This window comes from Hyperolius riggenbachi, chromosome 3 (genome assembly GCF_040937935.1).
Source record: "Hyperolius riggenbachi isolate aHypRig1 chromosome 3, aHypRig1.pri, whole genome shotgun sequence".
Classification (NCBI taxonomy): domain Eukaryota; kingdom Metazoa; phylum Chordata; class Amphibia; order Anura; family Hyperoliidae; genus Hyperolius; species Hyperolius riggenbachi.
In genome coordinates, this window is record NC_090648.1 from 515,882,275 (window position 1) to 515,895,745 (window position 13,471).

A 13,471-nucleotide genomic window follows, 5' to 3' on the forward strand; every position below is an offset into this window, starting at 1 on the left:
GACGCTCCCGTGGGCCGCAGTGGCCCACTTTCACTTTTGTGACCTATTGGTCATGACGCTGCACTGAAGGACTGTGTCTCTCTCATCGCGTGCAGGGAGGCGGGGGGAGCGGCAGGAGGCGTGGCCAGAGGAGAGAGCTGCCCAATGGCAGCTCAGGAAACCATGCAGGAACGCCCCTGGTGGGTGTATTAACCTCCCTAGCGTTCTGGACGAGCTGAGCTTGTCCAGAGACGCTAGAGGGCACCGTTCAGGCCCTAGTGGACCGATATTGATAATTTTTTTTTTCAAACACGCAGCTAGCACTATGCTCCAATCGCCGCCGAAAAAAAAAAAACGGGCGAAGAAAACCCCTGTGCAACCGCGGGAATCAGAACGCCCAGCAGGTTAAACAGGGAATTCTTCTCCCTTGTGTTTACCTCTGAGTTAGTGACAAATCTTGTCACTGAACTCGGGGGGGGGGGGGGGGGGGGGGGGGTTTGAACTATAGAGCAGGTGGGGAGGACGTGCCTCTGTCCCTCGTCTGCCCCCCGGAGATCCACCTCGGGTTTTCTTTAAAGGGAATCTGAAGCAAGAAGTATATGGAGGCTGCCATATGTATTTCCTTTTAAGCAATACCGGTTGCCTGGCTGTCCTGCTCATCCCTGAATCACACAGCAGAAACAAGCATGCAGCTAATCCACTCACTTCAGTCAGAGCACCTGATCTGCTGCATGCTTGTTCAGGGGCTGTGGATAAAAGTATTAGAGGCAGAGGATAAGCAGGACGGCCAGGCAATGTGCATTGTGTAGAAGGAAATAAATATGGCAGCCTCCATATTACTCTCACTTCAGATGCCCTTTAATGTAACAATAGCAGAACAGAGAAAGCTGAATGCTATCAGTGCGGAAATACAAATGTCTCTGCTTACAGAAGAAATAAAAACAAATATAAAATTCTCAAGTTTTCTGTCATTTTTGTGTCTTATCAACAATTCTCCATGAAATACAGGACTACTTACGTGCCCTTTCCATCCATGATACTCAGCAGTTTCTTTAAGATAGTCTCAACTTTCTGCAATATCAAGTGGAAACATAAGAATATTAATAATAATAAACAGATAGTTTCAGTGATGGAGAAAGTCCTTTTTAGAAATAAACATACAAGTCACATTAGCGATCATTGTAGCTTCAAACAAGGATACAATGAAATGCGTAAGCAGGTGTGACTGTCTGTGATACTAATCTATCAAGCTCACAGCGTATCTACACAAAATAAAAGAATTTCCACTGAACTTTTCCCCATTTTAAGCTAGAAGAATTGTCACCGGTGACTTTCTCAGTATTAATTACCTATACGCAATAAGCCGTCCTGCGCATAAGCCCACCCCACGTTTGGTCTAAAAAATTGGCCAAAAGCTACAAACTACCAGTAGGCCAACCCCCAATGTGCCGCCTTGGCCCCCTACACAAGGTGTGTGTTGGAGCTTGCCGGTGGGCGCAGAGTGGGCTTTGCTGCAGCATCAGGAATAGTTTATTTCGCCAAGCATGACTGGGTCATGCCCGGAATTGGGTTTGGCACAGTACATTTGCCTCAGAAGAGACATCAATCGATAGCATAGAGAAACAGGAGCAGAAATTTTCAATTACACATGTCAGTAGCAGACGGTTACATTTGCATTTCAATTTAATTTACATTGTACATTACATTTGCATTTCCAGTTTACATACTAGAGCCGCAGTTGGCTCTGTCCGTGACAGTTCTATATGTCGTGGGGGTGCCCTGATGGGAGTATGTGGAGGGAGTTCAGGAGGCTGACAGCTGAGGGGAAGAAGGAATTTCTGTGCCTAGCCATCTTTGTGTAGATGGCCCGAAGCCTCCGTCCCAATGGCATCGGACTGAAGTAGCAGTGGCCCGGGTGAGAGGAGTCGTTAGCGATCTTCAGGGCCCTCGATCTCAGTCTTTTGTTGTGTAGGAGGGCAAGTGAGGGGAGAGGTCTCCCAATGACCCTCTCCGCCGCCCTGATGACCCTCTGAAGTAAGTGCCTGTCACTGGCGGTTGCGCCAGCGTACCAGACCAGAATGGATGAGCAGAGGGTCGACTCAATGGTAGCGGAGTAGAAATTGGTCAGAATCTCTTGGGCCATGCCAAACTTCCTCAGCTGGCGGAGGAAGTACAGTCTCTGCTGGGCTTTTCTCTGTATTGCAGTGATATTGGGCCTCCAGGTGAGGTCACTGGAGATTGTGGTGCCCAGGAGGCGAGCGCAGGGTACTCTTGCCACCTCCGTCCCGTCGATGTGAATTGGGGGTGGGGTGGAAGCCGACCTTCTGAAGTCAACAATTAGTTCGACAGTTTTTGCAGTGTTAAGCACCAGCCTGTTCTCCTTGCACCAGAGGGAGATTCTCTCCACCTGCTGACAGTACTCCTGGATATTGTCCTTGGTGATGAGTCCAATGATAGTAGTATCGTCGGCGAACTTGATGACCTTAACTGAGTCTGCCCTGGATCTGCATTTGTTTGTGTAAAGGGAGAACAGCAGTGGAGACAGGACGCATCCTTGAGGCGCGCCTGTGTTCGTGGTCATACTTCGTGAACTGATGTCCCCCAGCCTGACGACTTGGGTCCTGTTGGTGAGAAAGTCTGTGATCCAAAGTCGTAGGCTTGGGTGCACTCCCAGCGCAGCTAGTTCTTCCTGCAGAATGCGTGGACAGATGGTGTTAAACGCCGAGTTGAAGTCCAAGAGTAGTATTCTGGCGTACGTGTCTGGTCTATGCAGGTGGTCATAGATAGATTCAAGGCAGATGTTTACTGCATCATTAGTGGACCGGTTTGCCCTATACACGAACTGATGGGGATCCAGAAGGGGCAAGGTGGAGAGTTTGAGGTTGGATAGAACTGCTCGCTCCAGGGTTTTCATTATGACGGACGTAAGAGCTACTGGTCTAAAGTTGTTAAGCTCGGAAACCCCTTGTTTCTTAGGGACAGGGATGATGGTTGACCTCTTGAAGCAGGCGGGGACCTTCCCTTCCCTTAGCGACTTGGTGAAAATGGTGGAGAGGATGGGAGCGAGTTGCCTGGCGCAAGTTTTCAGGCAGGCTGTAGTCATGCCGTCAGGGCTAGGGGCTTTCCTGATGTTTAGTGTTGACAGGAGTTTCAGGACATCAGCCTCTCCCACCGCTAGAGAGGGGGGTGGGCTCGTGAAGTTCTCCCCGATGCGTGAAGGCGGAGTAAGAGGTTCCAGGTGCTCCCCCAAATCTTCCTCTTTGTCTCTCAAACCTGCAGTAGAACTTTCCGAGTTCTTCGGCTAGTTCTGGGCTGGGTGATGCGTGTTGAGGGAGAGGCTTGTAGTTGGTGGCAGTCCTAAGCCCCCTCCACACGGCCCGTGAATCGTTTGAGCGCAGGTTTTGTTCCATTCTCTCAGCATAATCCCCTTTGGCGGCTCTCAGTTCCTGATTAAGGTCGTTCCTCGCCCTCCTGTAGTCTTCCAGGTTGCCGGACTTGTGTGCGACTTCCTTCCGCCTCCGGAGTTGCCGTAGCTTGTTGGTGAACCACGGCTTGCTGTTCGGGTAGACCTTGAAGGATTTACTTGGTATGCAGGAGTCCTCACAGAAACCGATGTATGAGGCGACGTTGTCGGCTCACACATCCAGGTTTGCGCTTCCAGGGACTCCCAGTCAGTGCAGTCGAAACAGGACTGGAGTTTAAGCTTGGCCTCATCTGTCCATACTTTGATGGTCTTAAGGGTCAGTTTTGCCGATTCTAGGCGTCTCCTGTAGGTGGGGATAAGATGGACGAGGCAGTGATCGGAGGAGCCCGGAGCCGCCTCTGGGACTGCCTTGTAGGCATCCTTCAGTACTGTGTAGCAGTGGTCGAGGGTGTTCATGCCCCTAGTGGGGCAAGCCACGTGCTGGTGGTAGTGTGGCATTTCCCGGCGAAGATTGGCCTTGTTAAAGTCCCCCATGATGACGAATAGTGAGTCTGGCTGGGATGTCTCCCACCGTGAGATGGTCGTACTTAGCTCCAGCAGGGCAGATTTGGCATCAGCGTCAGGAGGAATGTACACTCCGACAAGGACATAGGAGGAGAACTCACGTGGTGAGTATGACGGCCTACAGTTGATAAGTATGAGTTCAAGGTCAGGGGAGCACTTCCTGGTGAGAACTGATGAGGAGGGGCACCATGATGAGCTGATATAAAAGCAGATACCCCCACCTCTTTTTTTCCCGGAGAGTCCAGGGTCTCGATCTGCTCGAGTGAGGCTGTAGCCTGGGAGATGGAGAGCGTTCTCAGGTATGTCCCCATGTAACCATGTTTCCGTGAAACAGAGGACTGGAGTTGTCTTGCTGAGGTCTCTCCTGTCACAGAGGAGGCAAAGTTCATCCAGCTTGTTAGGTAGGGACCGCACATTTGCCAGGAGGACTGAGGGGATGGCTGATTGTTGACCTTTCCTCTTAAGCCTCACACGGGCTCCTGCCGTCAGCCTCTACGCCGCTGGCCTGCCCAGAGGTCCAGGGCCGGATCCAGGATCTGTCGTATGTGATTCCAGACTAGTTTGGACAGGAGTCTGGCTACAGGGGGAGAGGGGCCACGTGGTTCCCACTGCAGGAGCTGCTCCCTGGTGTATGTAGTGCGCGTGGCAGTGAGTGGAGTGAGTGGGCCGTGGACCTTGGTGTGGGGGCGAAAGTTGGTGGATCGCCAAGGAGGGGTGGTAGAGCATGGCATCGCAGTGGAGGCCTTCCGTATACCTCTCCTGAGCGTGCACAGGTCGGACAGCGTCCAAGATCGAAAAAGTTCAGCATGGACACAGCAGAAGTTCAGCAGTAACAGCACAGCTCAGGGATATGCGGGCAGCAGATACCCCAAATAGCAGCTAGCCTGACATGGCCCGACGTGGCCCAGCAGTTAAGCAGTTCAGGGGTATGCAAGTAGCAGGTGCTACAAGTTAGAAGTTCAGGGGTATGCAGCAGCAGGTACTACTACAAGGTAGCAGATCAGGGGAATGCAAGCAGCAGGTACCAGGTTAGCAAGCTAGGTTATCAGACACAAAGTTCAGCAGTCAGCACTGAGTTCAGCTTAAAGTTCACATCCAACGTACAACACAGAGCAGGGGAATGCAGCAGCAAGCAGGCTGGGCATAGGGGGGAGCAGTCTGAGAGCAGGCTGGAGGAAGAATGGTAGAGAGATTTAGGCCCTTACCCTTTCTGTGTGGAGTCTGTGAGGGGTGCAGTTGTTGCCAGTCTGTGAAAACTGGGGTTCTTGGGTCAAGGTGCAGTGGACTGGCTGGAGGAGCTCCTGGGTGGTGGTGATCCGCAGCCAGCAGCGGTCCAGCGGTAGCAGTAGCAGGCTCCTCCACGTGGGTGGTCTTGGGGGGCCTGAGGTGGCGGCAGAGGGCTGCTCGGCGGTGATGGTGGAGGGCTGCTCCAGCTGCAGTAGGTGGATTGAGCCCGGCGGAGGCGGCGGTGAGAGCGGCCTGTAGTGTTCTATGCTGCTCCACGTGGTCCCCACGTGGGTGGCCGCGTGGGCCAGAGATCAGCGGCAGCAGCGGCGGGAGGCTTCAGGCATAGTGGAGAACCGGGACTGCGGAGAGCACCGTCCCCCTGCTCATCAGCAGCATGTGATGCCTGGTTGCTGTTCTGCTGTGCTGTCCTGTCCGGGAGCCAGCGGACTGATGGCAGGCTGCGGTCCAGTCCGTGAGGGACCGGGACTCCAGAGAGCGGCGTCTCTCCGTTGTCGGCGGCTGCTACGTGGGTCTGGTGCTTCTGGGCCTGCTGCATCTGCAGTATCCAGGCTCAGATGGTGCTCCGGGCTCTGGTGTTTAGGCAGGCTTGCAGAGGAGGCAGCCCCGGCGGTCGGCTACAGTGTGTGGGCACCTCTCCGTTGCTTCAGGCCACGTGGGGGGGCCAAGCAGGCCAGCGCGGTCTTATGGGGTGGCTCACAGTGAGAGGTGGATGGATGCCCTCTGTGGATGCGTCAGCTGGTTTCCGCGGCAAGATCCGATGTGGCAGCAGGGATGACATGCGAGAGTGCCGGCAGTCCCTGGTGGAGCTGACCCTCGCGGTGGTGAGAAATCGACACGCGGCTTCTGCGCATGCAGTGTTCCGGGAGCAGGAGGCTGTGGGCTCCAGGAGGATGGGGAGTTCCACAGTGTCTGTCGGAGCCAGGTTTTGGAGCAATCCAGGTGTGTGGACTCCGTGTATCTGTCTCTCCACGTGGGTGGCCTGGCGGCAGGCAGCGGAATCCGGAGAGCTGTGCGGGCTCCGCTGTGAGCTAGAGGTATGTGCCTGTACCGTACCGTGTGCATCACAGGCACGGAAGACCTGTGGTGCACTGTGAGGCAATATATGGTCAAAAATGTCAAAACAGACAAAAATAGCAAAAAAAAGCAAAAGAAAAAAAGGAAAAAAGAGGAGCTATGTGCCGTGGCAGCTGACCCAGCGCCATCAAGATGTCCATCTCTCCTCGCTCCTCCTCCAGTCCCCGCATCCCCCCAGCAGCTACTGAACTGCTCACTATGCAGGGTGTGTGTTGGAGGCTGCCGGTGGGTACAGAGTGGGCGTTGCTGCAGCATGTCTATCTCTCCTCGCTCCTCCTCCGGTCCCCGCATCCCCCCAGCAGCTACTGAACTGCTCACTATGCAGGGTGTGTGTTGGAGGCTGCCGGTGGGTACAGAGTGGGCGTTGCTGCAGCATGTCTATCTCTCCTCGCTCCTCCTCCGGTCCCCGCATCCCCCCAGCAGCTACTGAACTGCTCACTATGCAGGGTGTGTGTTGGAGGCTGCCGGTGGGTACAGAGTGAGCGTTGCTGCAGCATGTCTATCTCTCCTCGCTCCTCCTCCGGTCCCCGCATCCCCCCAGCAGCTACTGAACTGCTCACTATGCAGGGTGTGTGTTGGAGGCTGCCGGTGGGTACAGAGTGGGCGTTGCTGCAGCATGTCTATCTCTCCTCACTCCTCCTCCGGTCCCCGCATCCCCCCAGCAGCTACTGAACTGCTCACTATGCAGGGTGTGTGTTGGAGGTTGCCGGTGGGTACAGAGTGGGCGTTGCTGCAGCATGTCTATCTCTCCTCACTCCTCCTCCGGTCCCCGCATCCCCCCAGCAGCTACTGAACTGCTCACTATGCAGGGTGTGTGTTGGAGGTTGCCGGTGGGTACAGAGTGGGCGTTGCTGCAGCATGTCCATCTCTCCTCGCTCCTCCTCCGGTCCCCGCATCCCCCCAGCAGCTACTGAACTGCTCACTATGCAGGGTGTGTGTTGGAGGCTGCCGGTGGGTACAGAGTGGGCGTTGCTGCAGCATGTCTATCTCTCCTCGCTCCTCCTCCGGTCCCCGCATCCCCCCAGCAGCTACTGAACTGCTCACTATGCAGGGTGTGTGTTGGAGGCTGCCGGTGGGTACAGAGTGGGCGTTGCTGCAGCATGTCCATCTCTCCTCGCTCCTCCTCCGGTCCCCGCATCCCCCCAGCAGCTACTGAACTGCTCACTATGCAGGGTGTGTGTTGGAGGCTGCCGGTGGGTACAGAGTGGGCGTTGCTGCAGCATGTCCATCTCTCCTGGCTCCTCCTCCGGTCCCCGCATCCCCCCAGCAGCTACTGAGCTGCTCACTAGCACTTGGTGTTGTTTAATTTTCACACTCTGTTTTGACCCCCGCAGGAGGACATGGAAGCATCGCGGTTACCCGATCCTGAATGTTACTAACAGGGTGATGGGAAACTATGGGGCCGAGCATGGCGTTTGCGGGATCGCTTAAAGGATATGTCCAGGCAATTTGAAAATAAAAAAAATCCACTTACCTGGGGGGCTTCCTCCAGCCCTCCAGCCATCCTTTTGACCTCACTGCAGCTTCGCTCATTGCCGATGGCCCAGAGTCCCCCTACAGCGCAGGATATCTACTGTGCTCCAGCGAGCGCCTCTCAGAGTCACACTGACATCATCCCGAGTGTACTGCGCCAGCACAGTAGATCTGCGCCTGCCCTGTACAGTCCAGATGACATCAGCACGACCAGCGAGCCGCACGCTGGAGCGCAGAAGAAGCAGAGTTTAAAGTCTTTGGACCTTCCCTTTAAATGGCTCGTGTCTTGGCCATTGTTTATCGCCGTGAATATATCTGTGTGAACGGCACTAAAGTTCCTACTTGATGCAAACTGTACGTTTATTTTACACACATTTATGAAGCTTGGAAATAAATGGGCCAATCAAAATAAATCTTTATCTTGACTGATTTAATTCCAAACTGCATAAAGTTAGTATAAAATTTGCATCTATTACAAACTATTTGCCTCTCGCTGACCTCCCAGCACCACATACATCCCATCTCTTATAAAGAATCATTTGTGAATGGATTCGGTGCAGGTTTCATGGATCACTTATGGTATCTTCACCAGGAACCTTCAATAATCACTAGAGATGTTTTTGTGAATTTGGACCTCGTTCTGCTATTTAGCAGCATTTGGAGAAATAAACAGAATGGGAAATCGTTCACTCACCGATCTTTGGTAATACTCAACACCATGAAATTTGAAGTAACACGCTCTCAAAGCAACGACAATTATTATGGGCAGTTCCTCCAAAAACTTCACCATATTGTCAATTGGTATCAAACAGAGCCAGGACTGGATGACTACCGGGTCAGCCTGCAGCAAATGCTTCTTCGTTACCATCTTGTTAAGTAGATCAACGTTACTATAAAAAAAAATAATAATAATAAAACCAATGAAATATTCAAATCTGTAAATTTGAATAAATTTTTCTGAAAATAAATCATCATTATGCAACTGCAACAACAAGAAAGGAGAGAAGAAAGGGATTGCTGCGGAGGTGCAGCCCTGGTGGTGCAGCAATGCTGTGAAGAGGCAGCATGGTGGGCGGCGTCTCATGCCGGGCCTAGCCTTAAACATGTTTCGCTAGACTTCTGGCTTCGTCATTATGCAACTGCTCTTGTTCCAAGTGGACTCAGCATAATGTGATTCTGTATAAAGGAGCATTGTTAACTGGAAAGTAGTTAAACAGGACCTCATAATGGATACCCATATTTGTTACTTATCCTGATTTCAGCATCAGAAGAGTTGCTTTTTAACTATATATTGCTGTATATTGTTAGATAGCCCTCTCCCAGTGAGTTTTAGCCTAGGCGAATGAGGTCACGCTGCTTTATGCCCCAGAGTACTCAGACATCAAGTGATGTCCCTGCTGACCACTCAGAGCAGGAGGGCAGGGCAGACATCCCAAAGTGAAGAATCTTGCGCACCAGTGCGCTGCTAGCGGGGAGAAACAAGGGCAGTTGGTGGGGAACCAGGGGAAAAGAAGAAAAAGAGCTGGCGTCCTGTAACCATGGCTACCTTCTACGGCGCCATCTTAAGTCCCCATCTGAAAAGAAATATGAAACTGCAGCATAAGTAGGAAGGCTTTTTTTAGAGAATCAGTGTCAATTCTCAACATTGTGTGTGGGGAAAATGGTCTTAGCGGCCAGGAGGTAAAGCAAACTATGATCTCGGCCTCGTACAACCGCCTCATTACACACTGGATCCTGTCACCGTGTGTCACCCTCACGAGAGAGGCTGATATAATGGAGAAGTGTAGTTTGCCTATCTTACCATACCTCAAGCCTTATAGATGATGTCTGAAAACAGAATTACCTGTCCTGCTTTTTCAGCTTCTCATAGTCCAGTCCTTCCAGACCCGCCCAGACATCCTCCTGCTCCCCTTTTGTCTTTGCCAGTGAACTCTCCGATTTATATACAGAAGTGAACGTGTGCAGGACGGGCAAGACCCAAACCCAGTGGTCCAGCTTGTCATCGATGCAGCGCTGGCAAAGATGTCTCAGGCACCTGTCCATCCTGGAAGACAACAGAGCTGCAATTATATCACATGCATCAATCCAGACAGCTTCACAGCCATTCATTCACTGCACACATTATAATTCATTTATATAGCACCAACATCTTCCGTAGCGCTGTACAGAGTATATTCATACAAAGCAACACTTAAAGAAAACCCAAGACAGTGATAACAGAAAAGTTACTTACCACCTATGAAGAGCGAAGCCTCTGGTGCCTCCAGCTGCTTTCATGTCCTCCTCAAGGCCTCCGCCGCTGCCCGGGACCCCCTCTTTAGGTTGTGGCTGCGCTCCCTTTTGTGCACAAGTACAGCCGCACTGTGTCTGGAGGAGTATGGCCAGTGCTGTAGCACACCGTGCAGTACGGCCGCGCTCGTTCGTACACTGCGGGGAGCACAGCCACGAGAACATATCCAATAAGCTCTTGTCGCATATGTTCTGGGGGTCCATGTGTGACAACAATGGGGACCGGGAGGACATGGGAGCCCTCTGGACTATAGGTAGGTAAGTATATATATATATATATATATATATATATATATATATATATATATATATATATATATATATATATATATATATATATATATATATATATATATATATATATATATATATATATATATATATATATATATATATATATATATACCCTAGGGTTCAGCGAAAAAAAAAACCCTCATGATATAATGAATTGGTTGTGTAGTACGGATAATTAAATTACTAATTACACATTAGTAGCAAAGAAAACAGTGTCATATTTTTGTTTTCAGGTATATAGCTTTTTTTTATAACATTGCATCATTCTCTAATAAATGCAGTTTCCTCAATACACTCAGGCTAGTGACCCTTTGAACTTTTCTCTGCAGAAAAACCATAAACAAGTCAGAAACAATGAGAGACAGCTGAGATAAGTGCTTCATAAGACAGTGCTGTCCAGGACTTTATAAAGTCTCAGAGCTCAGAGAAGCTCTATTGCATAGATAACAACTGAAGTTTCTTAACTTTTCCTGTACCGGAAACAATAGGAGACTCATATCTGTGCTGCTAATGTTGTATTTCTTAGCTGTACTACACATGCATACACATTATCTCATAAGTTTATTTTCACTTCAGATTCCCTTTAAGCTTTTATGAAAACTCTGATACAAAAGGGACTTTATGCAACACATGTCTGTCTCGGCAGTACTGAGAGCAAATGGGAGAGTTTTGCCTGCTATGGAAGCCACCGCATTGACACCAAACACCAATTGGCTCCTGTCCCTCTCCATAGGACACAAATGTCAAACTCCGCCCGTGAGACAAATCTGGCCCTCAGAACCATCAAATTTGGGCCCCAAGTGGTTTTCCCACTTTGCATTATGTTTGGCCCACTCTCTACACCACCAGGGAAGCTATATTGGAGATGAAGCCCTAGATCACCAGGGAAGCCATATGGGGAGGGAGGGGGGAGCACTAGACACCAGGGAGCTGTATAGGGGAGGAGGCCACTAGATACCAGGGACCTTTATAAAGAAGAGAGGTGGCCTTTGAGATTGTCCTGCGACAAGGTCTCAGTGTTAAATTTCGGCCCACTTTGTATTGGAGTTTGACACCCCCTGCCATAGGACAATAAAGGTGGGTTCACTTTAGGGCGCATCCGCCCGTACGCTTGCGTTCGGCTCCGTTGAGCGGAGCGGGAACGCAAGGTCCCAACATGTCGGGAACGTCCGCTTCGATGAGCAGAACGCGGGGAACAGATCTGAACGGAATGTAGCAATGTGAACTTTCCCATAGGGAAAGCATTGCTGCGGCTGCTGCGTTCCGCTCATCGGAGCAGAACGTAGGCTGAAAACAGAACGTAGCCTTAGGGTCCTTTTCCACTTGCAGCGGTCCAAGCTGATTTTCAGATCACTCCTGACTTGCTGATTGCTAGGGTGCCTTGATTAACATAATAATCGTAGTGCCCTTTTTCCACTGCTACAAATTGATTTTTACCTAAAACTTGCCAGCACAGTGCATGCTGCATTTTTCCCGTGTTTAGGTCAGGTTAATAAGAGCGGAAGTATATCACATAGCAATCCCAGTGCAATGTGGTTTTTTTTTTATCCGGTAATTAAAAATGTTTCCCGTTTATTCCTCCTGTCAGATATCGCAATCGAGCCAAACACCCTGAGGTCACACGAAAAATGTGAGGGAAACGCTGATGTAGGAATGTGTGAAATTGCGATCACCTCACAGCGTGGTCTGAACGGCGGTCATGTTAGGGCTCAAACCTACAAGCCGTCTTTTCTAAGCACTAGTGATTTGAGAAGCTCTTGCTAATGCAATGCTATGGGGGATTGTTATAAAATCACATCGCTCCAGTGGGATCCCACCCATAGCTTTACATTAGCAAGAGCTTTTCACATCACAAAGCGCTCAGAAAAAGCTTAGAAAAGTACCGCTTGTGTCTTCCAGGCCCAATAGTGGAAATTGGTCAGCATGATTTGTAACCTGCTGACAGACTATCAGCTGAAGCAATCAGGAATGATCATATCACCTGCTAGAAGACATGTTATTCAACAGGTCATCATTCAACCACATCAAGTAAGCAGGCCCTCCCCAGACTCACCCTTCATACTTGGAGAACATGTTCCTGGCGGTCTGCAGCTCCCCAATCATTAGTTCCCTGGGCTTCTCAGCCAGACACAGAACAGAGCAGATCTTTACCAGGTTCTCTTTGCTGTAAGGAATGGAATACAGCTGAGACACTCGCAGGTACACCAGTCCCACCAGCAGCTGGTTCTGTGCTGTCTTTTCCTTCTTGTCTAGGAAAGGTTCGCACATTTTATTCAGGGATTCCAGGATCAGCTTGTGTATCTGCGTAGTAAAGATAAACAGTGAATTCCACAGAAAAGACTTCAAAAACAAAAAAAATACGGGGTGATCTACTGCTGCTGACATGTATGCCGCTCACCCCCTGCAGAGCCAACGCTGGCCTGTGCCGGGGACAACATAGCTTCCTCGCTCCAGATTGCAGCTCCTTGTCTGCCTGGCAGCTTCACTGCGGTCACATGACCGTCAGACTGGAGCTCTCTCTGTGGTCACATGACCGTCAGCCTGAAGCTCTCTCTGTGGTCACATGACAGTCAGCCCGGAGCTCTCTGCAGTCACATGACAGTCAGCCTGAAGCTCTCACTGTGGTCACATGACGGTCATGTGACCACAGAGAGAGCTCCAGGCTGACTGTCAGCCTGGAGCTCTCTCTGTAGTCACATGACCGTCAGCCTGAAGTAGGCCTGAACGATTTTAGGAAAAAATTCTATTGAGCGATTTCTGTCTAAAATCACGATTTCGATTCACGATTTCCTTCAAATCAAGCTTTGTTCCCCAGCTGTGCCTCTCTGTCCTCCTCCTCTCTGTGCACCCTCTTGGTCTCTCTCTCTGTGCCCGTTGTCCCCCAATGTTGCAGCACTGCTGGACATACCTTCCAACAGGACTCCAGCAATGCCAGTCTATCCATTTCTCCTCCTGCAGGCTCTAATGCGTGGCATACTTCCTGTATGTCATGTGACAGCAAAGTCAAGAGACGGCAGACGTCGAGAGAGGACAGAAAGCGTTTGACTCCTGTCAGTAGGTATTTCCAACACTGCCGATGCTGCGGGCCGCACGCGCTGGGACTTGGGGGAAGTTGAAACCACTTCT

General features: G+C 50.7%; 1 protein-coding gene across 1 annotated transcript in view; it reads right to left on the bottom strand.

The window, feature by feature from the left end:
- LOC137564492 (E3 ubiquitin-protein ligase RNF213-like) overlaps positions 1 to 13,471 on the bottom strand; it is a 299,702-nt gene that overhangs the window by 193,471 nt on the left and 92,760 nt on the right. Inside the window, 4 exon segments of the mRNA XM_068278410.1 lie at positions 998 to 1,050; positions 8,457 to 8,652; positions 9,606 to 9,806; positions 12,399 to 12,646. Of these exon segments, the coding sequence (XP_068134511.1) occupies positions 998 to 1,050; positions 8,457 to 8,652; positions 9,606 to 9,806; positions 12,399 to 12,646 (698 nt within the window).